General features: G+C 58.6%; 1 protein-coding gene across 11 annotated transcripts in view; it reads left to right on the top strand.

Moving 5' to 3' along the window:
- Positions 1–13936, top strand: part of ABLIM2 (actin binding LIM protein family member 2) — a 153195-nt gene that overhangs the window by 77403 nt on the left and 61856 nt on the right. For all 11 annotated transcript variants that reach the window (XM_057706605.1, XM_057706603.1, XM_057706595.1 and 8 more), the window contains 2 exons: positions 5760–5847; positions 9760–9818. In XM_057706605.1, the coding sequence (XP_057562588.1) occupies positions 5760–5847; positions 9760–9818 (147 nt within the window). The remainder of the gene's footprint in view (positions 1–5759; positions 5848–9759; positions 9819–13936) is intronic.

Below are 13936 nucleotides of genomic sequence, written 5' to 3'. Positions count from 1 at the left end.
GACACACTCAGATACACACTCAGACACACACAGACACACTCGAATACACACACAGACACACAGATACACACAGACACACAGAGACACACTCAGACACACACATACACACACAGACACACTCAGACACACAGACACACAGACACACACTCAGACACACACAGACACACTCGGATACACACACATTCACACAGACACACTGAGACACACAGAGACACACACAGACACACTCAGATACACACACAGACACACACATTGAAACACACAGACACTCAGATACACACACAGACACACAGAGATACACACACAGACACACACATTGACACATACAGAGACACACAGTCACACACATAGACACAGAGACACACAGAGAAACACACAGACACACACAGATACACACAGACACTCAGAGATACACAGATGCACACAGACACAGAGATATGCAGAGACACACAGATACACAAAAATACAGATACACAAACACACACAGACACACACACAGAGATAGACACAGACACACACATATGCACATAGACACACACACAGACACACACATGGAGAGACACACACAGAGACACACACAGACACACAGGTGCACACACAGGCACACAGACACATGCTGACCTGCCTTCAGCCTGACATCCCTGCTCAGCACCCAGCAAGGCTCAGCGTCTCCGGTCCTTGTCCTTAACCATCGGTCCATCACTGCGTTTCCGGGCATCTGGGCTGAGAAGCCGGGCAAGGGCGCCAGGCCGACGTCCTCACTGCAGGACTTCTCAGAGCCTTGATAACCGACATGCCTGGAGGTGGAGTACGTTCTCTCTCTGCTCCCACACTCACTGGTCCGAGCCCCCTGTCCTCTAGGACCCCCTCATGCACGACCGGAGGGCCCTGTTGCCTCATTCAGAACATCTTTATGGGACGCCCCCTCTGCACGCGGCCCTGCTCTAGGGCCTCGAACAGCAGAGAACAAGGGGACAGGCTCAGTCCTGGCACAGTCACCCCAGATGGGGCGGGGGTGAGAGAGGTACAGAGCCAGGGAGCCACGCCAGCCTCGACGAGTCCCCCAGAGACCCCAAGCCCGGAGCGAGGTTGTCCCAAGGCCAGTGGCATCAGTGATGGGGAGGGGGTGGGGCTGAGTCAGGGGCTCTTCTTTTCGGGGTGAAGTGTCCCCAGGAGGACAGACCCCTCTGTGCAGGGGTTGCAGACCCCTCTGCGCAGGCTGCCAGATGCTCTCCCTCCCCCCGCTGCCTCCTTCCTGCTAAAGGTCTTGATGAGCTTCTCGGTAAATTTCATTTGATGGGCATGCTCTGGTGATTAGGGCTTTTAAGATCTGGATCCGGCTCTGGTCATTCACAGAGGAGACTAAAGGTTCAAATCAGGGATGTAGCAGGAGCAGCCGCTGGGAGCTGGCCAGCCCGGGCTGGGGGACGTGTGCCATGCAGGCCTGGGCCCTGCAGCGGAGACCCCGGGGGGAGAGCAGAGAAAGCAGGCAGGGGCAGGCCAGCGCTCCAGGGAGCGGACGTAGCCGTGGGTGTGTTTTGGGAGGAAAAGGGGGTGCCTGCCTCCCATGGGGTGTGGGAGCCACCGCCCTCTGTGCTTCCCACAGTGGGGGGAGGGGAGGGTTGGCTGCTCCTCTCTGCAGGGAGGGGAGGGCGTTTCTGGAGCCCAGAGACACTGCCGCATCTCCGTGGTGCCAGCCGGGCCCTGCATGTTGGCATGCTCGGAACCCTCCACTCTGCCTGGGTGCCGTGGAGGCTCGCGCTGTGCCCCTGGGGTCTGTGCGCCTAACAAGCCTCGTTCTGTCTGATTAAAGAACGCGCAAGACACCGTTTTAAAACCATGCACTACACAATCTCACGAGCGTTTGGTACATTTTTAAAATCTGAGCCATCTTGAGTCCCACCTGGGTGAGGGCTGAGCCACCTGCCAGGCTGGGGGCTGGGGTGACGGCACAGATGACCCCCGGGGGCTGCCGTCTGAGTCCCTTCTAGGACAGCAGTGGGGAGGAAAGGGCCCCGACGGAGCAGGGGGTGCAGCCGTGTTCCGATGACGTGGAACACCCCGGCCACCATGGATACTGCGAAACAGAACGGGAGTGACCGTGGGGATTGATACAAGGGGTGAGGACACTTGTTTTCGACTCTGTGAGCCCGTCTTAGTCGGCGTGGGCTGCTCTGCTATGAATTGTGAGGCTTAAGCAACAGACAGTTATTTCTCACGCTTCTGGAAGCTGGAAGTCCAAGATCAAGGTGCCAGCCCATTGGGTTCCTGGCTTGGGGATGGTCCCCTTCTCCCTGTGTCCTCCATGGCAGAGAGCTCTGTGGTCTCCTCTTGTAAGGATGCTGATGTCCCTAGGAGACACCATGGGGGGCCCGTGAGTCTTTTTATGGCTGTGGATCTCGCTCGCGCACAGATGGATTTGGTGAGCTGGTTCTGCCTTCTGGCTACTGGGAATAAGGCTACTGTGAAGACATGCACAGGTTTTTGTGTGGACCTATGTTTTTATTTCTTTCGTTCTCTTCGTTTTTCGTAAATACCTAGGAGTGGAATTGCTGGGTTATGTGGTAGTTCGGTGTTTAACTTTTAGAGGCACTGGCAATCTGTTCTTCACAACGGCTGCACCATTTTACATGCCGCAACCTGCAAGTTTCCAGTTCTCTGCATCCTCACCAGCACTTGTTATTTTCCATTTTGTTTTGTTTTAATATATTCACCCTAGTGGGTGTCAAGTGGTCTCTCTCACTGCCTTTGGATTTGCATTTCCTTAATGACAGTGATGTTGAGCATCTTTGATTTGCTTCTAGGCCGTTCCTGTATCTTCTTTGGAAAAAATGTCAGTTCAAGTCATTTGCCCATTTTTTTTAACTGGACTGCTTGTCTTTTTGTTGTTGAGCTGTAAGAGTTCTTTATATATTCTGGATCCTAAACCCTTATCAGATCTATGATTTGCAAATATTTTCTCCCCTTCTGTAGTTTGTCTTTCCACTTTCTTTTTTTTTCTTTTTTTCTTTTTTTTGGCTGTGTTTTTGGGTCTTCATGGCTGTGCACGAGCTTTCTCTAGTCGTGGCGAGCAGGGGCTACTCTTCGTTGTGGTGCGCAGCCTTCTCAGTGCGGTGGCTTCTCTTGTTGAGGAGCATGGGCTCTAGGCATGCAAGCTCAATAGTTGTGGCACATGGGCTTAGTTGCTCCACAGCATGTGGGATCTTCCCAGACCAGAGATTGAAGCCACGTCCCCTGCTTTGGCAGGTGGATTCTTAACCACTGTGCCACCAGGGAGGTCCCTGTCTTTCCACTTTCTTGATGACATCCTTTGGTGCACGAAGGTTTAATTTCTGTGAGGTCCAGTTTATCTACTGTGTTGCTGCTGCTTGTGCTTTTCGTGTCATAGCCAAATCCGGGGTCAACAACATGTACCCCTGTGTTATCTTCTGTGGTTTTATACGTTTGCGGCCAAACTCTTTTATTGGCGTGTAACCCACAGAGCAGTCCATGCGTCTCACACACTGGACGCACCTAAGCAACCAGCGCCCAGACCAAGAGGACGTATGCCCAGCCCCCCAGACGCCTCCCTGGGGCCCCCGGGGCAGCCACCACCCTGACTCCAACCCTATACATCCATTTGCCTCGTTTTGAACTTCGTAAGAATGGAGTGTGCTCTGTCGTGTCTGGTTTCCTTCCTCGGCCTTGGGTCTGTCTGAGGCCTCCACGTTGATCGCTCAGGGCGTGGGGTTGGGAGACGCGTGAACACGGGTGCACACCACGGAGCCGGGGACTGACTGGCTGGGGGCAGAGGCCACAAGGGCCAGACTCCTGGGCCCCAACCCTGGCTCCACCCCTCCCACTGTGTGACCTTGCTCCGCTTCCTCTACCTCTCTGTGCCTGGATGGAAACGCGGTTAGTCATGTACCTTCTAGACTGTCACAGGATGAAGACCAGTTAGTGTGTGAAAGGGCTTCTCAGCTCTCCCTGTAGAAATAAATGGTTCCCCCTCCCCACAACTGCTGCTGTTTTTGGACACCAGGGGCATCTGCTGGGCACTGGGGTGGGAGGTGCTTTCCAGACGCAGGGAAGCGCGTGGACACTGGGCCCGCCTCTTGCGGTGGCCGGGCGGCTGTGTCTCTCTGCTCAGCCTTAATTCTCATTGGTCGGGCTGGGGTTTCAAGCTCCTCGTCTTAGAAACGGTCCCCACGGCTTTCTGTCTCCACGTGACTCCTGTGTAGACATGCCGTGAGTGCAGATGTGCTGTGTAGACTCCAGCGTGTGCTTTCTCCCCCAAGTGGCTGTCACAGAACCCCTGCTCTTTGACATCGGGAGGGTGGGTTGTCCCCCCCACACACCGAGAGTGAAGGGGGTGCCTGCCTGAGGAAGGCGCGAGGACAGGTCAGAGGTCACAGTGTTTAAAGTGTGTGAGTCCTCAGCTGACAACTGGTACCTGATAACAGGTGGTTTCTATTAAAGCTGCAGAGCTGTTCCAATCCCCTATTTACACCTCAAAGACGGAGCTGCTCTGACCGCTTGGCATTTTAAGGCTGGTCATCACTGAAATGGCAGCTTCCAGCTCATTCTGCCCAGCCCCAATACTGCGGTGTGACCTGCTGCCCAGATAGGTCCCTGCAACTAGGGGTTCCTGCAATGGCCCCGTGCCAGGCCCTGCCCTCGGAGGCTCACTGTCCAGTGGGGAAGAGTTACCCAAAATAATTGTCAAACCCTGTGAAAATGGGGCTGTGGGAGCCCAGAGCAGGGAGGCGATCGGGGGAGGCTTCCAAGAGGAGGTGGCTTTGGAGATGAGATCAGGAATGTTCCGGGTGGTCCTGGGTGGCAGAGTGGGGAGGGCAGTCCAGGTGGAAGGGACAGCAGGTGCAAAGGCCCAGAGGCCGCAGAGCCAGCAGGACTGAGCATTCGGCGTCCTCATGCTTCCCAGAAGCATCCCTTTGCCTGGAGACATTGGGGGGCCACGCAGACTGGCACCTCCGGCCCCACGCAGGAGGGGATCTGTTCTAGATTCTTCCTCTAGGATTCTCAGGGGTCACCTTGGGCCTGGTTTGCACCAAAGGCACCAGTGGGGAAGGGGAAGGAAAGTGAGACACTCTTAGTGAATTTTCACCCCATTACTTACTGATTCAGGAGAGTATTTCTAATTCCGATTCAGTGGGGATTAACTTTTGTGTCTCAGGAAAGAGTAGGGGGTACATCCACATTTAGTGGTGGACGATACCCCCCAGGTGAAGGAATAGTCACTGTACAGTCAGGCTGAAGACAGTATTTGGGGGTGGTTTTTTTGGTCCCGTGTAGAACGAAGCCAAACTTGCTGATATCACCTGGTGATTTCCGTATTACGATTTTAATTGAATTGAATGGGTTTTAAGAATTATAAAAACAGCAAACACTTATTGAGAAAATTACCCAATACAGAGCTACAAAGAGAAAAGGACCCATCCTTTCACCCCACCTGTCCTGTCCCTCCACCTGGGGAAATAGCGTTAGGCTCCTCCTCCCAGCCCCACCAGGATACAGCCATGCAGGCGACCTGGCCTCCCCTCTACCTCATGCGGGGAGAGGCCGGTCTCTGCTCCCGGGCGTGGCCCCCAGCGGGCAGGGGCCACATTCACACGCCCTGGACGGCCGGGGGCACCACCGGTCGCCTCCCATCCGCACGGTGTGGGCCCTCGGCCGCACAGCCCGCCTTCCCGCCTCACCTGCACACCTGCAGGGGGCGAGCTGTGCCCCAGCAGAAACCCCTGTGCTTTGTGCCTTTCCAGGCGGGGGAGAAGCACTACCACCCGCTGTGTGCGCTGTGTGTCCGGTGCGGCCGGATGTTCGCGGAAGGCGAGGAGATGTATCTGCAAGGTAAGAAGAGAGCATGCTGCCCGGCACCCAAGGGCACCAAACAGGGGGCTCCCGGGCCCACACCCTGTGCTGGGTGTGCGCTGGTGGGTCAGCGAGCTTGCCCGCTAGTTAGGAAGCCCCGCCTCCCAGCAGGCTCTCCCCGCGGAGCAGCGCCAGCGCCAGCAGAGTGACGATGTCTTGCATGTCCAGCCACGTGATGTCCGTGAACCGGGATGGACGAGATAAGAAAGGGGCCTAGTTCAAGAGCAGGACCCAGGAGTGCTGGAAACTTGGGTCCCAGGAGCAAAATGTAAATGGCTGTGGTCTGTGGCATGTGTGGCGGCTTCAAGCCGGGGGGCCACGTCTCAGGGCTTCCCCCCCACTACCCTCCCCCATCCTGACCCCACAGGTGAATGGGGGTTGTGGAGCCCGCAGGCCACCCCTGAGGTTTTTCCCCTAGTCAGGGGAGTCGCCAGCCTTCTAACCCATTTCATGGCATTTCATGGGAACTCCCCAACCCATTCACCATTAAAATAATAATAATAAACAATAGAATAAAGGCGAGACGTCCTGTGGCCACCAGATCTGGAGACACAGCAGGTGACCGCCCGTTGTCCCCCCCTCCATCTGCAGTGACCCCTTTTAGCTCATTGCTGCTTGCTCAGAAAATTACATCGACGCTCAGACTGAAACACCCAGCTCCTGGCTATTTCTTTACCTGTTTATCAACTCGAGTGCTGCAGGGAAGACAGCAGGTCTGCTTTGAGCTACGCTTGTTTCATCACTTTGAAGACCCGCCCCCCCAATCCCTGTGGCTTATTCATTCCCAAGCCTTGATAAAGAAAGAGCATTCAGGACATAGCAGTAGGGGAGGAGGATCCAAACTCGACAAGGACGGGGAGATTTATAGCCAAGGAGGGGGTGGGGTCGGGGAGGGATGGGTGGATGGAAAATTACCAAGAAGAGAGGCCAAGGGGGTTTCCTGCTAAAGGCAGGCGAGAGCCTAGATGCAAAGTCAAAGGTGGGGCTGAGGAGCTTGGTCACATATCAAGGGTGGGGGGGTCCCACTAAGCCAGCTCAGAGGGTTCTCACTGAAATTGGGCTCCAGGTTGAAGACCTTCCCCGAGGGGACCAGGCAGGATGAGTTAATTAGATGTGGAGACACCCACCCACCCCCGCTCTGCGTAGTCACAGTGTCTTTTCAAGGACGTCTCTGTTTCTGTGACCCCGGAGGCAAGCTGAGCAGGGCTGCACACCCTCCCCTAGACGGGTTGTTTGATGACCTCACCCAGCGTCCTTCTGGGGCCGTGTGCCACACAGGCCTCCCTTTCTGAGACTGAACCTCGTGGGGTGATGTCAGCCAGGACTGCCTGGTCCCCAGTGTCACCTCTGTTCGTCAGTCTTGAGAGCTTGTGAAAGGGATCCTTTCGGCCCCTCCCAGCCTCACGGGGATGTCTGGGTGGGGAGGGGTCCCCCTGCCAGAGGCACCCACCCCCACTCTCGATGGCACAGTGCCATCAGGGTGGCAGCTTGGGGACACGAGCTCGCCATCAAGGGGACCCAGTCTCAGAACAAAGATGCTCTTCATGGCCCTGGGCTCCCCGTGTCTAAAGCGGGCCCTGCCGTGACTTTCTGTGGGAGGTCACAGGTCGCAGCCTGTCCGGTCCCCTCCCAGCCTCTTCCCCAGTCCGGGCCGTGAGGGTTCAGACCCGGTTGGGGGTCTGCTCCACGGAGCACCAGAGTCCCACAGGGAGGGGCCCCTTTGGGGCACGGGCCCCGCCCTGCACGGACACCCTGAGACCCTCTGCCTAGTCCACCTGGATGCTGGGACTCCAGGAGGGCATATTTGATGGGTGGATCCCGTGCAGTAAAATCTCCGAAGAGCAGGGGTCCTGGTGAGGCCTTCGGCCTCCGAGGGAGATGGCCCATGCCCCCACTACCAGCACCGCCACCCAGCCCTGGACGCACCTTCCCGTCTGCAGACTCAGTAAGCACAGGGGAGGGAGTCTGACTGTCACTAATTGTCAGGGAGGCCCAGTTACAACATCGCGTTGATGCTATTTTCCCCATCAGGTTGACAAAGGTTAAAAGGAAAGACACATCCCCGTGTTTTGGGGATTGGAGGAAACAGGCCTCTTACTTGGCTGGTGGGGTGAAAACTGGGAAATTACCAAAAAGCCTCAAGAGGCTTAGAAATGCCCACACCCTTTGAGCCAAGACCCCACTTTTAGGAAGCTCTCAAGTAAATCAGAGAGATGGGGCAGAACTTGTGTTTAATGGAGTTCCCACAGCTTTATTTAGAAATGAAACATTGGAACGAACAGGCAAGGAGCATATAAAGGAATTCTAACCTACCTGTGTGATGGAATATTATGCAGCCCTTAACGTTACAGTTTTGATATTTAATTATGCAGAGAAATACAAAGACATTTTTAAGCAAAAATAGCAGGATACAAAACTGTGTACGTACCTTGTATTTAATGTGCACGTGTACGTCGGAGGACAGCCCAGCCCAAAGCCCAAAGTAGGACATTACAGATGATTTTTGTTTTCTTATTTATTCTTTTTAAGGCTTGTTTAAATTTTAATAAAGAGCATCTACTATCTTCATAATCATAAACAATGTTTTAAAAAATAAAAGTTTGGGACTTCCCTGGCAGTCCAGTGGTTAAGACTCTGCACGTCCACCGCAGGGGGCCCGGGTTCGATCCCTGGTCGGGGAACTAAGATCCCACCTGCCACTCGGCCAAAAATAAAATAGAATAAAAGCTCATCACACACCAATCAAACCCCGGCCTCTCTGGGAGCTCCCAGTGGGTGCAGACATTTTTCCAGGGAGGGGCAGAAACATTCCCGGCGTTAACTCACGTGACCTGGAGGCTCTGCAGGCAGGAACCCCTACCGTGTGCCAGGCCCTACTCTGTCCGCTCTGTGTGGCTTGTTCGGGGGCTGTGAGAGTGGGGTGGGTGCAGCACCCGCCTCCACGGGGGGCGTGGGCTGGCCTGGCGCCGGTGGCCGTGAACCCGGACAGGCAGCCGCAGCCGCTTGGCAGAGGGTGTGTGAGCAGAGTGTGGGTGGACGGAGGAGGCGAGGGGGTCGGGCGGAGGTTCAGGGAGGCCTGAGGAGGGCAGCGAGCGCTCTGAGCCCTGAAGGTGTTACTGCAATTTAATTATGTCAAGTTCTCCCAGTGGCCTGACCCGGTAGGTTTATTATTGGCCCTGCGTGCAGGTGGGAAAAATCTGAGGTTTGGGGAGGTTGAGTTTGAATTAGAAAAGAGCAGGGCCCTTGGGGTCCTTGGGGCCCTTGGTGACCTGTTACCTTGACAGTGGGGGCTGTATCTGTGGGAAGCTGCGTGGGACCAGCGTGCGTGAGGTAGCTCAGACTCCCCGCAAGTGAGTGAGGGCTCGGGCTCCCAGCCCGCGGCCCTGACCGTCACCCCACACCTACGGTTCCCACCAGAGGGTCCCAGCCGGCAGCCTCTCCCCAAAGCCCTGGGTCCCCACGTGGGTGCCACCCAGCTCCAGCCCTGCTGTGCCCCTGACTGGGCCGGGCCACTGCCCACCGCACAGAGAGGAGCAGATGGTCGTCACACGGCAGCCCCTTTTCTCTCCCTGCCTCTGAACAGAAGCCACCCACACAGCCCTCCTCGGAGAAGCCGAGTCTGGGTGCCCGGGGCTCCAGGGGGCATCCAGGGACCCCACGGGAGCATCGCTCACGGTGGTGGGTTTCCTGTTTATCTCACGTCCCCCCAGCGGGGCTGTGAGCCCCCGTGATCTGCCTGCCCCAGGCCCGGACCTGACCCATGACTCCGGCACAGAGGAGGGGACAGTGAGGGTCCGAGGGTGGACGCTGGCTCCCTCCTGCTGACCCTCCGCCGGCCCCAGCGCGTCGGGAGATCGCACTGACGCCTCCCTCCTGGCACTCTGTCCACAGGCTCTTCCATCTGGCACCCGGCGTGTCGGCAAGCGGCCAGAACTGAAGACAGAAACAAGGTTGGTGGAACTGAGCCTCTTCCGATGCCTTCGTCCTGGCCCCTGCGCCCTCATCGCGCAGCTGAGAGGACGCTGACCGCGTCTGCAGGCTCGCCGGCCAGCGGGTCCCACCAGGCTGCGGAGCAGGGGGCCTGAGGCCCGGGGTGCTGAGGTTGAGCAGGGAGACCAGCTGCTGGGCGGGGCCGGGGTCTCCCTGCAGTGGCCCTGCCGACCTCTTCCTGCCTTCGGTGGACGCTGGCGGCTGCGAAGGTGTGGGGACAGTTGGAAGGTTAGCGGGTCTCCAAACAGCTCCCAAGACGGTCCCCGCTTCTGACCAACGGCCAGTTCGAGGGGTCCCCACGACTGCCTGCAGGTTCCATCATGAGTTAGAAGGCCTCGCAGAGCTCACTGAAGGCTGTTACAGCCCCGGTTACAGTTTAACCTGGGGGGCAGAGGGGGCGGGTACACAGTGAAACCTGCCTGGCATGGGGCAGGGTCCAGGAGGGGTCCTATACACAGTGCCATCGTCCTCTCCCCGTGGAGCCCGGACTCGGCACCTCCCAGAGATGGAACCAACCAGGGGAGCTTCGTGGCCAGAGATCTTATTGGGGCTCCGTTAACTGATTGGTTGGTTGAGTGATTGGTTGCCATGTGATTGACTTCACTCTCCAGCTGACACGACCCAGACAGGCCCCAGGTGGTGAGTGGTGTGTGACCCACAGGACTCCTGGCCTCGTCCTGGGCTGGCCCCAGGACCCCAGCCACCCCGGGCCTTCCACTCCCTCCCCCACGAAGGGTGTCCCAGGCCTCGCCAAGCCTTTTAAAGCCACCAAATGGGCTACAGGTGAGCCAGTTGGCAGTGGGCCCTTGAAGACCCCGGAGCAGTGGGTCTGCGTCCACATTTGAGAGACGGACGGGAAAACTACTGCGGGGGCAGGGGGAGTACGGGGTTGCTACCATGCCTGCGGGAACCACGTGGGGTGTGCAGAGTGACACTGGGATCACTGCAAAGTTCAGACCCAGGCTTCTCGGACCCAAGCCTGTGGGATGCCCAGAATTCCCTTTGGGGGCGGGGCTCGCTGTGCTGATGGCAGCTCTGGGTCCAGATGCCGAGGTGATCGGGGCCCCTGGGTGGAGGTGGGGAGGGGCTGAGAGGAGCAGAGGCTGGAGAGTCAGGCAGGGCCCCCGGGAAGAGCGGGGGAGGCCGGTCGCGCCGAGGGTCTCAGTGGCTCCCTGAGACTCTGCAGCACCTGCCTTTGGCAGGGGGACCGTTGCCCAGAGGAATTGTGCCACACGAGCAAAGGGGCAGAGCCCTGCTGTTGGGGGTACGTTTGCTCTCCACCGCTGACGCCTTTCTGTTCGTGAGTCCTGCAATAATCCTCCCACAGTGGGCACGCGGGGTCTGGACTGCAGAGCCCCCCACCCTTAGCTGCGGGGAGTGGGCGGAGCCAGAGCGGGAACCCACCCCCAGACCCCGGCAGACCCCGCGGGGGCTCAGGGGTTGGGAATTCCTGGTGGGGCTGGATGGAGACCCACCTTGTGAACTTGGTCCCAGAAGACATGATGGGGGCACAGGCCGGTGGAGGGGACCCTCCTCGTATCGGCCTCTGGGGGCAGACCTGACCCAGCCCTATTCAGGTACTCTTGCCAAGCCCGTTGTGAAAGAACCGAACGGAGGGAAATTCTCCCATTTTCTTTGGCAGTTGATTGCAGTGGGTTTGGAAGCCCCTGCTTGTCACACACCCTGCCCTTCATGATTCATTCATTCAGTAAAGCCTCACCGAGGGTCTGGTTGTGCCAAGCCCGGTTCTCGGCCTGGGGCACCGAGGTGACTGGGTCGCACGTCCAGCTGCTCCTGACAGAGGCAGGACGAAGTAGACTTAGGTGCATATTATGTCCAAGGGCCACAGGGACCATCCTGCGACACCTGGGGTGGCATGGGGACCTGGGGAAAGGTGGCCCTGGGCTGGGGTGGGAGGGCTCCGCAGAGGAGGACCACGTGCCCAGGGTCCTCTGTGCCCCCAGAGCCTCCCCTAACCAGGTTAGGATGGCCAGCACCCGCCCCTGGATGCTGGTCCCACTGTCGCGCTGTCCTCGGGGCCTGCAGGGAGCCCCGCTCTGGCCAGGCCTGGCGGCAGCAGCCACCTCTGCTGTCCGCCTAGAGGCCACTGGCCCAGCAGAAGGAAGGCCCTCTGAGTGCTGGAGGCTGGCAGGACAGGGAAGAAAGGAAAGGTCATTGCCCCGGGGGCTGGCCACTGCCTCGGGGTTGGCTTCCTGGGCTTGTCTCCACAGATGCTTTGGGAACATTCAAGGCAGAGGCCAGCAGCCTGAGAACAGCTGCCCCTCTGTGTCCTGGGACAGGATCCAGGCCCCAGTCATGCCCTGTTTGTCCCCTGTTTCATCCTCCCTCCCCCCCCCCACCCCCCATGTCCCAGCCCCACCCCCACCCCTCAGAGCCTCTTCTGTCTCCCCTGAGAAATGAGAGTAAACTCTGGGCCTGGGCACCAGGCAGTGAGTGGACCAGGCAGTGGGTGGATGGGGCAGTGAGTGGGCGGGGCAGCGGGCGGGCCAGGCAGTGAGTGGACCGGGCAGTGAGTGGATGGGGCAGTGGGTGGATGGGGCAGTGGGTGGGCGGGGCGGTAAGTGGACCCCGCAGTGAGTGGGCGGGGCAGACACAGATGGTTTTCCCTGGGCGCTCGGTTCCCCCTGGAGGGGTCGGCTGACCATTCCTGGCCGGGCGGCAGGGAGAGAGCCGTACTTTTCCGTATCGTGCGTGCGTGCGAGCCAGCTAGTGGGCATGAACCCGCCGGAGCCGCTCAGCTCTGGGTCAGCCCGGCGGCGGCGGCTCCGCGAGCAGTCAGCCCCAGAGAAGTGCAGCGCAGGTCGCATCACTGACGCTCTCTGAATCGGGCCTCCGGGCAGAGGCGGCTCCACTGTTACCTGGTAATCCAGACGAGAGCTAACTCACCCGCCTGGAGGGCTGCTCTGCAGTCATCTAACTGGTGCCCCTCATGCCAGGCCCAGCGGGGTCCGGGACCTCCCAGGAGCCAGCTCTGTCCCCGCCTCCAGCAACAGGGGCCAGCACCGGGGTCCATGCCAGGCCACACTCCGTCCTTGCCGCCAGGAAGGTGTCCTGACTGCGTGCTCCCCCGGGGGAGAGGTGCTCCCCAGGACGGGGACGTGCGTCTGCTGAGGGTGCCAGGGGAAACCCGTCAGAAGGCTGTGGTCCTAACTGCCCGTGCCAGTGTATTGTTGGGTGTTGGATCACACAGCCATTCAACACAGCCACTGAGCACCTGCTGTGCACCTTCCAGGCTGGGTGCCAGGAACGCAGAGGTGAATAGGATCCAGGGGGTCCCTGCTCTACAGGAGCAGAGGCAGACAGATGGGCAGGCTCCAGGGTGTGGGGTGCTTGCCTGTGACCGGGGAGGGACGGGGCCAGCTGGATGGGCCTGGTGGACAGGGTAGTGGGGAAGCCAGCTTCCTGGAGCTGAGACTTGGCAGGTGTGTGGGAGGGTGGGTCACAGGGCCCAGCCCTGTTGCAGCTTTGCGTCCCGAGTCTGAGGAGCCGTGATCTGCTGGGGATTGAATGAGGGTTTGCGAGCCGTGGAAGGGGCAGCCCTGTGTCTGCTGAGTAGCTGGAGAGGAGCTCGTGCATGGAGAAGATGGCCGGGGACAGCCGGGCGACTCCTGCTCTGCTGGGAGCACAGGGAGCCTGGGCTAACCGGGCTGGTTCCCCAGGCTGTGCGTCTCCGTGGTTACAGTTTCAAGAGGCCATGCCCTTCCCCACCCCAACCCCCCACCCCAGGGCACAGAAGTCCGGGCTGCTTACTGCAGGGGCACCTGGGAAGAAGCAAGAGCCCCTGCACTGACAGTGGGGCCGCTGGGCAGGGAGAAGACAGGCTTGTTGAGGCTGCCCCAGAGGCCCAAATGCAAGGACATGGTGACTGAGCGTGAATGAGAATGCTCTAGCGAAATTCGCAGCGGCAGCCGGGTGGGAGGGCAAGCCTTGGCTTTGGAGTCTGCCTCCGCCCACCTGTGTAACCTTGGGCAAATCACTAGCCCTCTCTGAGCCTCAGCCTTTTGGCTTTAACTGAAGATGAGCGGGTGCTGACCCCTCGCGAGGTGTCCATGCAACG

Source organism: Hippopotamus amphibius, chromosome 13 (genome assembly GCF_030028045.1).
Source record: "Hippopotamus amphibius kiboko isolate mHipAmp2 chromosome 13, mHipAmp2.hap2, whole genome shotgun sequence".
NCBI classification, from domain to species: domain Eukaryota; kingdom Metazoa; phylum Chordata; class Mammalia; order Artiodactyla; family Hippopotamidae; genus Hippopotamus; species Hippopotamus amphibius.
Note: the sequence above shows the minus strand (reverse complement) of the source record. Positions and strands in the feature narration are given on the sequence as shown.